Source organism: Ovis canadensis, chromosome 1, assembly GCF_042477335.2.
Source record: "Ovis canadensis isolate MfBH-ARS-UI-01 breed Bighorn chromosome 1, ARS-UI_OviCan_v2, whole genome shotgun sequence".
NCBI classification, from domain to species: Eukaryota; Metazoa; Chordata; class Mammalia; order Artiodactyla; family Bovidae; genus Ovis; species Ovis canadensis.
Window position 1 is genome coordinate 63,725,903 of NC_091245.1, and position 17,344 is coordinate 63,743,246.

General features: G+C 36.8%; 1 protein-coding gene across 5 annotated transcripts in view; it reads right to left on the reverse strand.

Moving 5' to 3' along the window:
* The window catches only part of COL24A1 (collagen type XXIV alpha 1 chain), a 392,145-nt gene that overhangs the window by 11,931 nt on the left and 362,870 nt on the right, over positions 1 to 17,344 (reverse strand). For all 5 annotated transcript variants that reach the window (XM_069596518.1, XM_069596489.1, XM_069596509.1 and 2 more), the window contains 4 exons: positions 8,360 to 8,395; positions 8,227 to 8,253; positions 893 to 958; positions 92 to 260 (listed from right to left, as the gene is read on the reverse strand). In XM_069596518.1, the coding sequence (XP_069452619.1) occupies positions 92 to 260; positions 893 to 958; positions 8,227 to 8,253; positions 8,360 to 8,395 (298 nt within the window). The remainder of the gene's footprint in view (positions 1 to 91; positions 261 to 892; positions 959 to 8,226; positions 8,254 to 8,359; positions 8,396 to 17,344) is intronic.

Sequence of the window (17,344 nt, forward strand, 5' to 3'; positions counted from 1 at the left end):
ATCATAAGATTTGGCATAAATACACTAGAAATCTCAAACACACTGAAATGATGAAATGAAATATCACAGTTTAAGGAAACCAATAACTTACCGTCTGATACTTTGTGTTCACAGTTAAGCAAATCTTTGCAGATCTGTGCTGGATTATCTCGTGTGCCAAGAGGATGCTTGATGCTGTGTAGTAAATTGCCAAGATAGTTCAAGGTTTTGAAGATCTCTGCACTGTGGTCAATTAAAGTTACTTCAGTATTCTGGTAGCTCTGCCAAGTCATCATGAAAATCATATTAGCAAAGAAGCATAGAGTAGTCATCACCAGTATGTAACCCAAGTGATCAACAAAGATCAAGACAGAAGAAAAGTGTACTCCTATTGTGTGCAGTGAGTTGAGAGTAGGATGTAAAGAACAGTTTATGTTTAACTATAAGTATTTGTGTTTTGTTATTCTTGATCCTAACAAGAGGTTAAATTCACACTCAAAAGTCTACTTTTCAAGCTGACCTAAAACTGAACAATTACTATCCCTACAGCATAATTAAAAAGAATCCCTGTATACAATGAATAAATAGAGCTTAAGAAAAATGAATAATGATGCTAGATAGATGCCATTTTAAGAAATGGCTAACTTCATTGAACTATTTTCTTCTGTAATACCAAACTCTTATTTTGAAAATCCTTTGACAATATTTTTATTTTAAATGTTTTCCTTAAAAATCTTATATATGTATTTCTGTTTATTAAAATTGTTTTCTTTGTCCTTAAAAATGGTTTCATTACTTTTAATCTCTTGTAAATACAGGCCTTGAGATAAAGTCACATTTTGGCCTCTGAAAAAATATTTCTGTTTAATTTGTAGATTGAGTGTGCCAATGTAAATAAAGGCAGATATATTACCTCCATCTGTAGGGCAGTATGTGATTCAATCAAGGCTTGAATAGCAGCATTGATATCCATTTGTTTCTGTGTAAAACAAAACCATTTGCGATTAGCAATAAGATCAACACTGAGTGCTCTAAAGTAAAGGCTATAAATTCTGAAACCACTGCTGTTAAAGTATACTAGACTTATTATCTGAATTTGTAACTCTTATGGTTAGACTGATCTCACAAATATTGCCTAGCTATCTGAAAGGACAATATGCTGCCTTCATCCAAATTTCAAAAGTCTCCTAATTAAAACAGGACCAAAGTCCAGAGTTTGCAAATGAAAAACTATTTGTCTCTGCTGCCTGAAAACACACAAAAGTTACTTACATGGAAGAAGAATGAAATATGATCCCCTCCGTTAATAAATTGTAAAGTGAAGAATAAATAACTGTAGTAATTTTTAACAGTTACATTCTTGGAAGAAGTAGAATAAAATATTACTGTCCTGAGGTAGTCACATTAGTTTAATCTGATACTTCTGTGGTCTTAAAAACAATTTCTGAAGTTGGAAAATGTGTCAAGTCCCAAAAGAAATAATACAACATAAATACAATCTCCTCCAGAATTTAATAAAAGATATTTTTAGAGAAAGACCCAGAATAACCATTAGTAAAAAGTCTTTTTGTATTTTATTTTTAAAAAAGCTTGGAAACTAAGAAGCATAAATTGGGAGAAAATTCTGTGAAATGGCATTTGTGTGAGCAAATCAAGCATCTGATTTCTTTCAGAATGATTGTACTGCTGAGATATCTTTTTACTTGCAAGTCCATATAACAGAAACTCTTTTCAACATCTCCCATAACTCATGGTTGATACTTTGGAAAACTATTTAAAATGATGGGACAATCAACAAAATATACTCATCCTTGCCTCAACATGTGGTTTTCAAGTTGGAAAATATTTGCATATGTATGCCGCCAAACACATATTGAGGATAAAATGGTAAGCAAATAATATAAAACAAAACAACCTTGCCCTTGTAGAGCTAAAGTTTAGAGGTCAAAAAAGGCGTCAATCAAATAATCTAAAACATAACACATTTACAAATTGGGATATGTGCTATTAAAGAAAAGTGCATGGACCTATAAGAGAAATTATGGAGTCTTATTTAATCAAATTTGGAGGATATAAGAGACTTGGAAGGAATAGATCTGCATAGGCTTCCTGGATATTTGAACTGAGATCTGAATAATAAATATGAATTGTTAGGCAAATGGGTGGGAGAGTTTTCTAGGCAGAGGTGCCAACACAAAGGCCTGGAGATAGAGAAGCATGGCCTACTCAAGAAGAAAGGCTTTAGCATTAACAATTCTGTGCAAGTTAATTCTGACCATCATGTTTGTGAGAACTGGCAGATTTTGGACATGGCTCACAAAAAAAATATTGGCACTAAATATAGGCAATTGACTTAAGTAGGATGGGCTTCACTGGTGGCTCAGAGGTTAAAGCGTCTGCCTGCAATGCAGAAGACCTGGGTTCGATCCCTGGGTTGGGAAGGTCCCCTGGAGAAGGAAATGGCAACCCACTCTAGTATTCTTGCCTGGAGAATCCCATGGACAGAGGAGTGTGGTGGGCTACAGTCCACGGGGTCGCAAAGAGTCGGACACGACTTAAGTAGGAAACAACAGCCATCTTTATTTGTCATTAGAGCTTTGATCATAGAAAAACTAGCAATGAGCAGTTCTCAGGTTCTTCTGACTCAGGACCCTGTTGTACTTTTAAATAAATAAATGTAAAGGGATTTAAAGAACTTTTATTTATGTGAATTATAGCTTTTGATATTTACCATAGTATGAATTAAAAATATAAAATTTAAAAATGTGTTAAATAAACCTATTACATGTTAATATAAATATTTTAAATGAAAAATTAACTTTTGAAAACTAAAAAATTTGTAAGAAGAATGGCACTGTTTTATACTTATGTATTCTCTTTAATGTCTGAATTAATAGGAAATAGCTAGATTCTCATATTTGCTTCTATTTTCAATCTGTTAAAATGTTATTTTAGCTGAACTATATGAAGAACTATATGAACTATATGAAGAAAATCTGGCCTAAAAGAAGATATGCAGTTGGCAAGAAAATATTTTAGTAGCCTTTTCAAATAATTGTGGATATTCTTCTTTGATATTATACCATAACTAGACAAGTGGGAGTTAATTAAGTGTTAGTTGAAATGTGAAGTCTGAAAACTTATCTATAAATTTTATACTCATATTAAAATCTATTAATCTATTAAACTTAAAAGATGGATTCTAAAAAAAAATCATTTACCTACTTTGTTAAAAATCATGATTTTTAAAAAATTCATGATTCAATTACTTGGAAAATGGTTAATGAGATAATGCAGTCCTTCCAAATACACGTTTTATTATGTTGTATCAAAAGATTACATTCATTAACATCATCACCAATCCCATCATAAAAACATAACTATTGGGAAGTTTTCAAACTTGTAATACATACAAGTTTTCAATTGTTACTGTTGCTTGAAAGCTTGAAATTTATTATTGGTATCAAGTTGTCAGTTGTTCTCCTTAAAATGACAGGCTCACTTAATTCATTTTCAAGAAAATATCTGCCAAATCCTCATGTTTAAACAACTGTCATTCTGACAATTAAAAATGGTGTTCCATGAAAAAAGCAGTTAGTTCAGCTTGCAACTGAATTCCACAAGCGCTTTTGAGTCAGCCATTGTACTTCAGTGCAGCAGGACTGATCTATATGCTCTTCCATTTTATCACACAGAATATTTAAAAAATGTGTGCTGAAGATCAGAGACTTAGGAGACAGGAAAAATGGTGGACTAATGACCTCCCAGAATTCTCTCTTCTATAAAAGCAATGAGAAAACTGGAAAAAAGAATGTCAGAATGAAGTATTTCAGAATTACAGAAATTAACAAAATGCTTGCTATAAATCCGGGGAGCATTCACTTCAGAAAAATATTGAATTTTAGGAAGGGCAGCGAGCTCTGTAAAGCTTTAATTTGCCCTATTCCCATGCCTCTCTTTCCAGCTCTGTGGTAGCTTTGAAAACCAACAGCCTGCAATTGCAGTGAAAACAAGACGCCTGGAAACCACAGGAGGGAGTAGAATGGGGCTGAGAGTTGCTTCAAAGCCTCCTTTCCAGTGAAATGTTGTTATTTGACCTGTCTGGTGGTTCCCTTAAAGCCACCACTTGCAAGGCTGTCTTTATTTTACCTGACTCAGAGCTCACTCAGTGCAGAAAGTCTTTCCTAAGGAACATTAAAAAAATTTTAGATGGAATTGTTTAACTTTGTGGCTGCTAGAAACATTAGAAGACAGTTGGGGCAAACAGGCAAAAATCAAGGAATGAGATGTCCTTAGAAATTCTGAAATGCTCTGGTGTGACATATTCCTGGAAATGCATAGGGCTGGGCACATGATCAGAAAAACACAAGAAGGTCCTAAGCTCTCTCCTCTGGCTCATCTTCAGGCTCTGTGAAAATAGGAATTTGTCAGTTGCCTGGCTGAGAACTGAAGGGATGCTCCAACACGCTCACAGAGACCCTTGGCAAAAACTAGGAAACATTAGTTCTGGCATTTAAGGAAACCTCTCCTCAACCCTTAGTTGACCACTAAACTAACTGAGTAGAGACTTTAGTGTTCCCATATGTCAAAGAACACAGACTTTATTAGGAAAAGTCACTAAATAATAAAAACAACAAGTAACAACACTAAACACTAAGGTTGGGGTGAATAATTTGACTTTCAGAGATGCCACTCTATATTATTTAAAATGTCCAGTTTTCAAGAAAAAGTGACAAGCCATGCTAAGTAACATTAAAGTGTGACTCTTATACATGGGAAAAAAATCAAGCAGTCAATGGAAATTGTCCCTGTGGAAGCCTACATGTTGCATGTAGTAGACAAAACTTTGATTAGCTATTTTAGATATATTCAGAGAACTAAAGGAAATCATGTCTACAGAACTAAAGCATGAAAAAATGTCTTACCAAATAAAAAATGTAAGGAGATAGAAATTATAGAAAAGAACCAAGTATAAGTTTTGCAGTTGAACGTTAACAGTAACTGAAATGAAAATTTACTTGAGAGGCTCAACCATAGATTTCAGTAGACAACAAAGAATCAGTGAGCTTGAAAACAGTTTATTGAGATTATCCAGTCAAAGGAATAAAAAGAAAAGTTAATGCAGAAAATGAATAGACTCATAGACCTACAGAAACCATAAAACATACCAATGTATGCATGATGGGAGTCTCAGAAAAAAGGGGGCAGAAAGAATATTTCAAGAAATAATTGCTGAAAATTTCCCAAATTTGATGAAAAATATTAATCTCTGCGTCCAAGAAGCTCATTGAACTCCCCTGCTGCTACTACTGCTAAGTCGCTTCAGTCGTGTTCAACTCTGTGCGACCCCATAGATGGCAGCCCACCAGGCTCCCCTGTCCCTGGGATTCTCCAGGCAAGAACACTGGAGTGGGTTGCCATTTCCTTCTCCAAAGCATGAAAGCGAAAGTGAAGTTGCTCAGTCGTGTCCGACTCTTCGAGACCCCATGGTCTGCAGCCTACCAGGCTCCTCCATCTATGGGATTTTCCAGGCAAGAGTACTGGAGTGGGGTGCCATTGCCTTCTCTGTGAATTCCCCTAGATACCTCATAATCAAACTGTTAAAAGCTAAAAATAGAGAATCTTGATTGCAGAGAGGACTCATCATATCCAAGGGATGGGATTTTTCATCAAAAACCATAAAGGTGAGAAAGCAGTAGGATGACATATTTGGAGTGCTGAAAGAAAAAGACTGTCAACCAAGAATTCTATATCCAGTAAAACTGTCCTTCAAGAAGAAGGAAAAATGAAGACATGCCTATTTAAACAAAAGCTGAGGTAATTTATCACTAGCAAACCCTTCCTAGAAAAACAATAAAGGGAGTCCTTTGGACAGAAATAAAGGATACAGACAGAAGTTTGAATCCACATGAAGAAATAAATATCACTGGTAAAGATAACTGTACTAGTAACTATAAAAGAGAGTACGTATCCCAAACAATTTTGAAGAAGGACAACAAAGCCGGAGGTTTCATACTTTAATTTCAAAACTTACTACAAAGTTAACAATAATCAAAACAGTGTGGTACTGGCATACAGATGGACACATAGATCAATGAAACAGAGTGCAGGAATAAACCCTTACACATATGGTTAAATAGTTTTTGAGAAAGGTGTTAAGGCCATTCCCTATGAAGAACAGTCTGTTAACAAATAGTGCTGGAAAAATTTGATATCCACATGAAACCCAATGAAGTTAGACACTTACTTATAAACAAAAATTAACTCAAAATGGGTCAGATAATTAAAGTAAGAGCTAAAATTCTCAAACTCTTAGAAGTAAATATATGGGAAATGCTTCATGATATTGGATTTGGCACTGATTTCTTGTAGATAAAACTAAAGCTAAGGTTCCAGTGGTCATGTATGGATGTAAGAATTGGTCTGTGAAGAAAGCTGAGCACCGAAGAATTGATGCTTTTGAACTGTGGTGTTGGAGAAGACTCTGGAGAGTCCCTTGGACTGCAAGGAGCTCCAACCAGTCCATTCTGAAGGAGATCAGCCCTGGGATTTCTTTGGAAGGACTGATGCTAAAGCTGAAACTCCAGTACTTTGGCCACCTCATGCGAAGAGTTGACTATTGGAAAAGACCCTGATGCTGGGAGGGATTGGGGGCAGGAGGAGAAGGGGACAACAGAGGATGAGATGGCTGGATGGCATCACTGACTCGATGGACGTGAGTCTGAGTGAACTCCGGGAGTTGGTGATGGACAGGGAAGCCTGGCGTGCTGCAATTCACGGGGTCGCAAAGAGTCGGACACGACCGAGCAACTGAACTGAACTGAACTGAAGGCAACAACACAGTATACAGCACACATATTTTTTCATTTAATACTCTTACTGATTCCTCAAAGTTACATATTCTTATCCACATTGTTCTCAGAGCAAAACTCTCTCACGAGTCCTAATTCATTTTGTCTGTATAGGAACACAAATATTTTCCAAGCAAGAGAGGGAAATGGTGACCACAAATCTGGCACTTTAATGTAAACATTTTCACTAAACACATTTAATTTACCAATGATGTATGACCTTTCTACAACTTGTTCTTTATTAGGAAGGCACCTATGATATATTAAAGTCATTATAAAGTGATAAGGCAACTGATTAGGGTTTTTCTAACCTATGCAGTGTGATGATTGAGGAGGAAAGGAAGAACAGAGAAGTGGAGAGTAAAGATTTTTTTTTTTAAGACATTTGCACTGATGTTCATGCCAGGGAAGGTTTCAATCCCCATCAGACAGAAAGGGGGAATAATTTTTTTTTTTTTTAATCTTAGAGAAATAGATCTCTTGTTTCCAAGGAGACAATCTTCCTGTGGCACTTTGCTTGAAAGTTTTCCCTTGTCCTAAAGAAAAGTTGAGGGAAACGAAGAGTTCCTGACCTGCTGGGAGTGGATTGCACTCCCAGTGATCCACCAGCCTGAAATTTCAAAGATCCAAAGCAGAGAAGCATGTAAGTAAGACTTGGAAGGCATGGGACTGGCCATTTGTCTGAACTGTGTAGCCATTAGTGAATCTTGATTAGGCAGGAAATCAGACCAAAGACTGCGGCATTTGACCAGAATTCTGTAGAAATGGGGCATGGGTGAGGTTGAAGATAGGAGACCTCTTGTAAGAAGTGGGAAAGCAAAAATATTACCAACTAGGACAGTGGATACAACACACAACAGAAATCAATCTGAAACACTGAGGCCAGGAGATGATAGCTGATAATGATGCAACAGAAGTATCGCCTCAAAGATAGGAGTAGCAAGTTTGGGGTTATAATAAATAACAAGCAAATACTGATACACGAGAAGTCCAAGGGCTTCCACAGCCACCAGCAGCTGAGAAGGATTCATGCAAACCTTAATAACATGGAGAACTCTGGTTGACAAAAAAGAACATTTGAAGAAGGAGAGCTAGCATTCTGAAACAGGAGGAAATGGAGGGAGTTCTTTGTGAGTACTAATTATGTCAGACATTGTGCTGAGCACTTTACTTATTTAAAACTCAAATCCATCCAAAAAAGTAGGAGATATCATCCTACTTTATAGACAAAAAGTCTGAAGCCCAGATTTAAGGTTCTATTAGAGTTGTGAAGACCCTATATCAGATTAACAAAAAGAACAGAGGTGGGCAAAAGGGATACCTTTAACAGAGTTAATAGAAGAAGCTTAGAAAAAAAATATACTAAGGTAAAATGAACAAAATCAAGAAGACTTACTCTTGGGCCAGGTGCTCCAGGTGGACCCTATAATACAAAAAAAAAAAAAAATTTTAAGTACTTAGTAGATATCTCAAACCAAGCAGGTGCATAAGCATCAATGGTAAACAGATATAAATGTAAATAAACTCACTGGAGGCCCTGGTTGACCTCTTGGTCCTTGGGGACCCTAGGAGAAATGGAGACAAAGCACAGTATGTATACATTATAGTTTTGATTTGGTATAAAAAAACTATTAAGATTCAACTGATATCATTGCCTTTTTGTACAAGGCAAGTGATAAGATTCAAAGTTATTTTAGTATTTTGAGGTTGTATGTTCTTCAATTCAGCTATCACCCACATTCATGAACAAGCTCTATATATAATCTCATATTTTGTTGATATCACTAGAAACCAAATATATTAATTTTAAACTGAAAAATGTAAAATTTAAAAATGTTAATTATGTTTTCCCTGTTATTTCTATCTACTATTCACCTAATGGTAAAAAAAAGGAAACTTCAATGTTCTTGTGAAAAAGTGAAAGTGTTAGTCCCTCAGTCATGTCTGACTTTTTGTGACCCCATGGACTGTAGCCCACCAGGCTCATCTGTCAGTGGAATTCTCCAGACAAGAATACTGGAGTGGGTAGTCATTCCCTTCTGCAGGGGATCTTCCCAACCCAGGAACTGAACCTGGGTCTCCTGCATTGTACGCAGATTCTTTACTGTCTGAGCCACCAGGGAAGTCCAGTATCCTTCAACATCTTTTCCTTCAACATCTAACTATAATTTGGTTACCCATTACTCTTGATCTGACCTCCAAATCTTTCCCAAATACTACTGCTCCATCCTTATAGTAAATGTCTTAGTTTAGTGCTGATCACACTATGGACTATGTTTGTGTCCCCTCCTATATTCATATACTGAAGCCCTAGTCTCCAAGATAGGGGTCTTTTGGAGCTAATTAAATCATGTGGAGCCTCTATGAATTGCAGTGCCCTTATAAAGAGAGAAAATGGAGAGATGATCTTTCTCTACATGTGAGGTTGTAGTAAGAAGGCAGCTATCTGTAAACCAGGTGAAGAACCCTCACTAGACAGTGAATCTGTTAGCACCTTGATCTTGGATTTCCCAGTCTCCAGAACAATGAAAAATAATGTTTGTTGTTTAAGCCATCTAGTCCATGGCAATTAGTTATAGAAGCCCTAGCTAAGATCATGTGACTAGTTTGACTTACTGACTTTTTCCTTTCTACTACGCTAACTACATTCTATTTATAAAATAGAAATCTAAATATATCACTGTTTAATTAAAATCATCCCATGGCTTTTTGCTACTTAGTGAATGAAGTATAAATTTCTTATCAGTTAAATACAAAAGTATATGTTCTTAGTCAATGTGCACCCCTGCCTTTTCAAAAACTTATTTTTTCTGGAACTTATTTCCACTTACTCTCCTCAACACATCCTAAACTCCATATATAATCAACTACTTGTGGATCTCTGAATCATCCAAGTTCTATCACACATATATTCTTTTGCATGTACTACTTCCTTGATCAGGAATGCTCCTCCTTCCCTTTTCTATTTAATCCCCATTATTCTTCCAATACTTGTTTAAAACTTTCTACCCACCTTGACACTTTCCTCCTCTTCAACTAACCACTTATGCATTCCTGTGGACCTCTAAAAGTGTCTTCAGTTCAGTTCAGTCGCTCAGTTGTGTCCGACTCTTTGCAACCTCGTGAACCACAGCACGCCAGGCCTCCCTGTCAATCACCAACTCCTGGAGTTTACCCAAACTCATGTCCATTGAGTTGATAATGTCATCCAACCATCTTATCCTCTGTTGTCCCCTTCTCCTCCTGCCCTCAATCTTTCCCAACATCAGGGTCTTCTCAAATGAGTCAGCTCTTCGCATCAGGTGGCCAAAAAGATTGGAGTTTCAGCTTCAACATTAGTCCTTCCAACGGACACCCAGGACTGATTTCCTTTAGGATGGGCTGGTCGGATCTCCAAGGGACTCTCAAGAGTCTTCTCCAACATCACAATTCAAAAGCATCAATTCTTCTGTGCTCAGTTTTCTTTACAGTCCAAATCTCACATCCATACATGACTACTGGAAAAACCATAGCCTTGACTAGATGAACCTTTGTTGACAAAGTAATGTCTCTGCTTTTTAATATGCTGTCTAGGTTGGTCATAACTTTCCTTCCAAGGAGTAAATATCTTTTAATTTCATGGCTGTAATCACCATCTGCAGTGATTTTAAAAGTGTCTTAGTCACTCTTTAGTTTTCTAGAACAGGAACAGTGCCTGATACACAGTAGATGTTCAAAGATTGTTAACAAATGAATGATGTTAAAATTAACTAGCATTAGTTTAGAAATTAAAAATAGTTAAACATTTAACTATTCTATTTTCTAAACTAATATAGTTTGGTATATAGTAAAATATGAAAAGTTATGCTGACTTTTTCCAAAATGAACAATAGTAATCACTGTTAAGAATGCTCAAAACTTAACTTACTCGATGGTCAACTGAACGTTAAAACTACATTGATTCAAATTCAGATTATGGTTAAAAGGTGACAAAGCAAAATTTATCCTCAACTGAGTTTTGGATAATCTTGATGCTATGCTTGATTAAGTATCTTTTATGCCAAAGCTGTTGATTCTAAATATACTGTGACAAGAAGAACAACAACACAGAGTAACTTAAAAAGGATAGAGTACTCCAACACCATGTCCGTTGAATGTTTCTTAGTTTGCATGGTTTATGGTTATAACTTAAAGCAGAAAATGCATAAAACTTTTGACCCAGAAGCTGCATGATAAGTTAGAGAAATTTCGTGTTGGACATAGCCTTTTAAATATACAAAGGCTTGGAGTGAAACTAGCTGTGTAAGTTTCTCCATTTTGGATCAACATTGTAAAAATAAACTTTTAACCCTACGTAGCATATTTTTAGGAAAATTGCACTGAAGGTTTAGTACAAAATATCTATCTTATCTTTGAAAAAGCTTTTTGTCATAGAAAGAAGAAACTATTTTTACTGAGCTTGTTATCCAGAACAAGTTAGATCACCACAAATATGACAAAATGAAATAAATTCAAACTAAACAAGACAGGGCAAGACAACCCCAATGAAATAAGTGCATAGAATAAGGCCAAGTAAAACAAATTATTATTCCAACAATAAAATATTTATTAGTTTTCTTCATTCTTTTACCTAACCCACTACTAAGGAAAAGTGACTCACTTTCTCTGGATATTATATAAAAAAGCATGTAAAGAAGGTTATCATGCAGTTTATAATAAAACTATAATTGTCTATGTTAATTTCCTATAAGAGAAACCAAATTAATGTGAATAATTATGGATGTTATTTGGCTATAGTGAAAGCACTACCTTTGCAAATAAATTTGCTCTCCATTTAATTCCACAAGCTGGAATCAAGATTGCCGGGAGAAATATCAATAACCTCAGATATGCAGATGACACCACCTTATGGCAGAAAGTGAGGAAGAACTAAAGAGCCTCCTGATGAAAGTGAAAGAGGAGAGTGAAAAAGTTGGCTTAAAGCTCAACATTCAGAAAACTAAGGTCAGGGCATCTAGTCCCATCACTTCATGGCAAATAAATGGGGAAACAGTGGACACAGTGGCTGACTTTATTTTCCTGGGCTCCAAAATCATTGCAGATGGTGATTGCAGCCATGAAATTAACAGACGCATACTCCTTGGAAGGACAGTTATGACCAACCTAGACAGCATATTAACAAGCAGAGACATTATTTTGCCAACAAAAGTCCATCTAGTCAAGGCTATGGTTTTTCCAGTGGTCATGTATGGATGTGAGAGATGGACTATAAAGAAGGCTGAGAACTGAAGAATTGATGCTTTTGAACTGTGGTGTTGGAGAAGACTCTTGAGAGTTCCTTGGACTGCAAGGAGATCCAACCAGTCCATCCTAAAGGAGATCAGTTCTGGGTGTTCATTGGAGGGACTGATGTTGAAGCTGAAACTCCAATACTTTGGCCACCTGATGAGAAGAGCTGATTCATTTGAAAAGACCCTGATGCTGGGAGGGATTGGGGGCAGGAGGAGAAGGGGACGACAAAGGATGAGATGGTTGGATGGCATTACCAACTCAATGGACATAGGTTTGGGTGGATTCCGGGAGTTGGTGATGGACAGGGAGGCATGGTGTGCTACCGTTCAGGGGGTCAAAAAGAGTCGGACATGACTGAGCGACTGAACTGAACTGATCCTTCAAAAGTAACATTCTTTTTCATTAAACTTGAAAAATACTGGTAAGTGTATGTCCTTAAACCTCAGCATGTTATATTTTGCCTTTATGAAAATGAAGTCTTGATTTTGTTTCATGATATACTTTCCTTTAGGCTGACGTGAGTTTGAGTGAACTCCAGGAGTTGGTGATGGACAGGGAGGCCTGGTGTGCTGTGATTCATGGGGTCACAAAGAGTCGGACACGACTGAGCAACTGAACTGCACTGAACTGAGGTAGAGAGAGCTTCCCTTTCATCATTTAAATACAGAAACCTGTCTGGTAGGATGTTTAGCAGCATCAGTGGTCTCTACGCAATAGACACCACTTGGAACTCTCTCTTTTCTGCAGTGTGACAAAAATGTCTCCACACGTTGCCAAATGTCTCACGGGTAGGGGTGCAATATGGCTCCTGCATGAGTACCACTCGTTTAGTGGGTTTAATTAGGAGTTTAGAAATATTAAACAAGACTATTAGACAGTTGGAGAAGGAAATGGAAAGCCAATCCAGTATTCTTGCCTGGGAAATCCTATGGACAGAGGAGCCTAGTGGGCTATAGTCTGTGGAGTTGCAAAAGGGTTGGACAGGACTTAGCAAGTAAACAACAATAATTATTAGACAGCAATGTAATTAAGATGGAATGAATGAATTATAATATACAGCAGAATAACTACATATCAGGAATCCATTCATATGGAATCTGTATGTGGGTGGCTAGGCTACTCTTAATGTAGGTGGGAGATGTGTACATACCATTTTCCTTATGCAAGCTGCCCCTGACCCTTATTTTCTGAGAGGTACTATGATTAATAGAAAATCATGGGATTTGGGAGAACTGAGCTCTGGTCTTATCTCCGTACCTAATTAACTGTATGTTCTTGTAGGAGTCATTGTACATTTGGATCTAGAATATCTCAACTGTAACATAACAGGTTTGGTAAAGATAATTTCCAAGATTCATTTTAGAATTGTGATTTTTCAAGCCTTTTATCAATTTTATTCTTAATGTTTTGTATCTGGAAAAAGAAGGTCACATACGTATACAAATTGGGAACTTTAATTTTGACATCTGTATGAATGTAAGGAGAGTGTGTACTTGAATTAAAAGAGTTTGATAATTTTTCATTTGAATGAATTATACATTCTATGAATTTTAACAAGAATCATATACATATATGCTTCAAACATCCAGCAGGTTTGGCCTTGGAGTACAAAATGAAGCAGGACAAAAGCTAACAGAGTTTTGCCAAGAGAACACACTGGTCATGGCAAACATCTTCCAACAACACGAGATGACTATACACATGGACATCAAAAGATAGTCAATACAGAAATCAGACTGATTATGTTCTTTGCAGCCAAAGATGGAGAAGCTCTATATAGTCAACCAGAACAAGACAAGGAGCTGACTATGGCTCAGATCATGAACTCCTTATTGCCAAATTCAGACTTATATTGAAAAAAGTAGGGAAAACCACTAGAACATTCAGGTATGACCTAAATCAAATCCCTTAAAACTATACAGTGGAAGTAACAGATTCAGGGATTAGATCTGATAGACAGAGTGCCTGAAGAACTATGGATAGAGGTTTGTAACACTGCACAGTAGGCAGTGATCACAGCCATCCTCAAGAAGAAGCAATGCAAAAGGGAAAATGGTTATCTGAGGAGGACTTACAAATAGATGAGAAGAGAAGCAAAAGGCAAAGAAGAAGATGAAAGATATAGTGATCTGAATGCAGAGTTGCAAAGAACAGGAGAGATAAGAAAGCCTTCCTAAGTGATCAGTGCAAAGAAATAGAGGAAAACAATAGAAGAGGAAAGACTAGAGATCTCAAGAAAATTAGAGATATCAAGGGAACATTTCATGAAAAGATGGGCACAATAAAGGACAGAAATGGTATGGACCTAACGCAAGCAGAAGATATTAAGAAGAGGTGGCAAGAAAACACAGAGAACATACAAAAGAGACCCTAATGACCCAGATAACTACAATGGTGTGGTCACTCACCTAGAGCCAGACATCCTGAAGTGTGAAGTCAAGTGGGCCTTAGGAAGTGTCATTGCAGAAAAAAGCTAGTGGAGGTGATGGAATTCCAGTTGAGCTATTTCAAATCCTAAAATATGATGCTGTGAAAGTGCTGTACTCAATATGCCAGCAAATATGGAAAGCTCAGCAATGGCCACCAGACTGGAAAAAGTCAGTTTTCATTCCAATCCCAAAGAAAGGCAACACCAAAGAATGCTCAAACTACTGTACAGTTGTACTCATCTCCCATGCTAGCAAAGTAATGCTCAAAATCCTCCAAGTTAGGCTTCAACAGTATGTGAACCCTGAAGTGAGAACTTGCCGATGTTCAAGCTGGATTTAGGAAAGGCAGAGGAACCAGAGATCAAATTGCCAATATCTGTTGGATCATAGGAAAAGCAAGACAATTCCAGAAAAACATCTCACTTCTGCTTCATTGACTATGCTAAAGTCTTTGACTGTGGGGATCACAACAAATTGGAAGAGATGAGAATACCAGACCACTTTATCTGCCTCTTGAGAAGTCTGTATGCAGGTCAAAAAGCAACAGTTAAAAATGGAAATGGAACAATGGACTGGTTCAAAATTGGGAAAGGAATACGTCAAGGCTGTATATTGTCACCCTGCTTATTTAACTTATATGCAGAGTACATCATGCAAAATGCTGGGCTGGTTGAAGGACAAGCTGGAATCAAGATTGCCGGGAGAAATAGCAATAACCTCAGATATGTAGATAACTCCACTCTTACAGCAGAAAGTGATGAGAAATTAAAGAGCCTCTTGATGAAGGTGAAAGAGGAGAGTGAAAAAGCTGGCTTAAAATGCAACATTCAAAAAACAAAGTTCATGGCATCTGGTCCCATCACTTAATGGCAAATAGATGGGGAAACAATGGAAATAGTGACAGACTTTATTTTTTGGGGCTCCTAAATCACTACAGATGTTGACTGCAGCCATGAAATTAAAAGATGCTTGCTCCTTGGAAGAAAAGGTATGAAAAATCTAGACAACATACTAAAAAATAGACATTACTTTGCCAACAAAGGTCTGTACAGTCAAAGCTATGATTTTCCCAGTTGTCACGTATGGATGTGAGATTGGACCATAAAGAAGGCTGAGTGCTGAAGAACTGATGCTTTTGAACTGTGGTGTTGGAGAAGATTCTTGAAAGTCCCATGGACTGCAAGGAGATCAAACCAGCCAATTCTGAAGGAAATCAATCCTGAATATTCATTGGAAGGACTGAGACTGAACTGAAGCTTCAATACTTTGGCCACTTAATGTGAAGAGCCGACTTATTAGAAAAGACCTTGGGCCTGGGAAAGATTGAAGGCAGGAGGAGAAGGGGGAAACAGATGAAGAGATAGTTGGATGGCATCACCAACTCAATGGACATGAGTTTGAGCAAGCCCTGGGAGTTGGTAATGGACGGGAAAGCCTGGCATGCTGCAGTCCACGGGGTCACAAAGAGTTGGACACCACTGTGCAACTGAAGGTCAACAATGTTCAAATTCTTAATTTTTTAATATTTAGGACATATTTCCCACTGACTTTTTTTTCCCTTATAATGCTTCAAACATCCTCTTGTCTTTCAAACTGAGGGTAAGATAATTCTGCTAACCAAGAATTGTGAAACATTTCGACGTAATATTTGAAAAAGTGTTAATGAAACTCTCCAACATTTTACTAATTTTCATTCAACAATACAATATGAAAATGAAGCAGCTAATCTAAAAATTCATGCTGGATGCTTTTCATTTTTTTCTACTGCTGTGGCTCTAAGTCAAATGTTTCAGATTGTGATATTCCATCAAAATTGTTTTCGGATGACTAACGCTAGTATATTATTTCTAGTATGAGTTAAACTTTTAAAATAATTTATCCCAATATTTCCAGCAATCTTTTTTGCATTATTTACTTATCAAATATTACTCAATCATGTTCTAAATGTGCTTGAGGCTCTCATGAAAATCAAGAGATTTTTGTAAGCTTTCAAGATTAATTTGCTATTAACATGAGAGTTCTGAAGCAGAGGGAGAGAAGGAAATTGTAGTGCTACTGACTAGGGGGTTTTCTCAGGATGTCATCAAACTCTGACTCAGTTTAGCATGTATTTATGAATCCAGGGACATATTTTTAAAATAGTCCACGGGGAAACAGACATGAGGCAAATATAGAATAGAAAAGTAAGTCTTTCATGTAAAGGAATACAGAAATAGTTCTGTTAGTGGTGAAGGACTTATTTGGGATCGTTACTATAGTTAACAGTGTTAAACTGTAGAAGATATAAAGCCTCCTAACCAGGAAATCCAAATTCACACTAACAGGTATACTTTTCATATGTTGTGTAATGAGCTCCCCACCTCGTTTTTAAGGCACTGAATCATGATTTGGTCTTGGTACAAGACTTGGTAAGAACAGCATAGCTTTATAAATTCTTATGCCAGCTTAACTAAAAATAAGATTTATAAAACCAATAGACTGTTGTGATTCTGATCTTTGTACAATGAGTGTCATATTTGTCCCAATAAAATAGGTCTTGGTTAATGAAATTCTTTCCCCAAATGCTCCACGTACTAGTATTATTTCTGGCTGACCCCCTCAATGGTATTACATTCTGAAACACAGTAGCTCATTAGGAATCTTTAGAAAGTCAATTATTTAAATCATTCCCTTTAAGAAAACAAACCTATAGCATCTACTGAAAAAGTCCTAAGGAGAGTATAAGAAATGTAACTAAGCTTTTCCATAGGATGAAAGCAGAAAAGGGTTTAAGTAAAGGTTTTATGTATTAAGTTAATTGCAGATGGTCTCTAG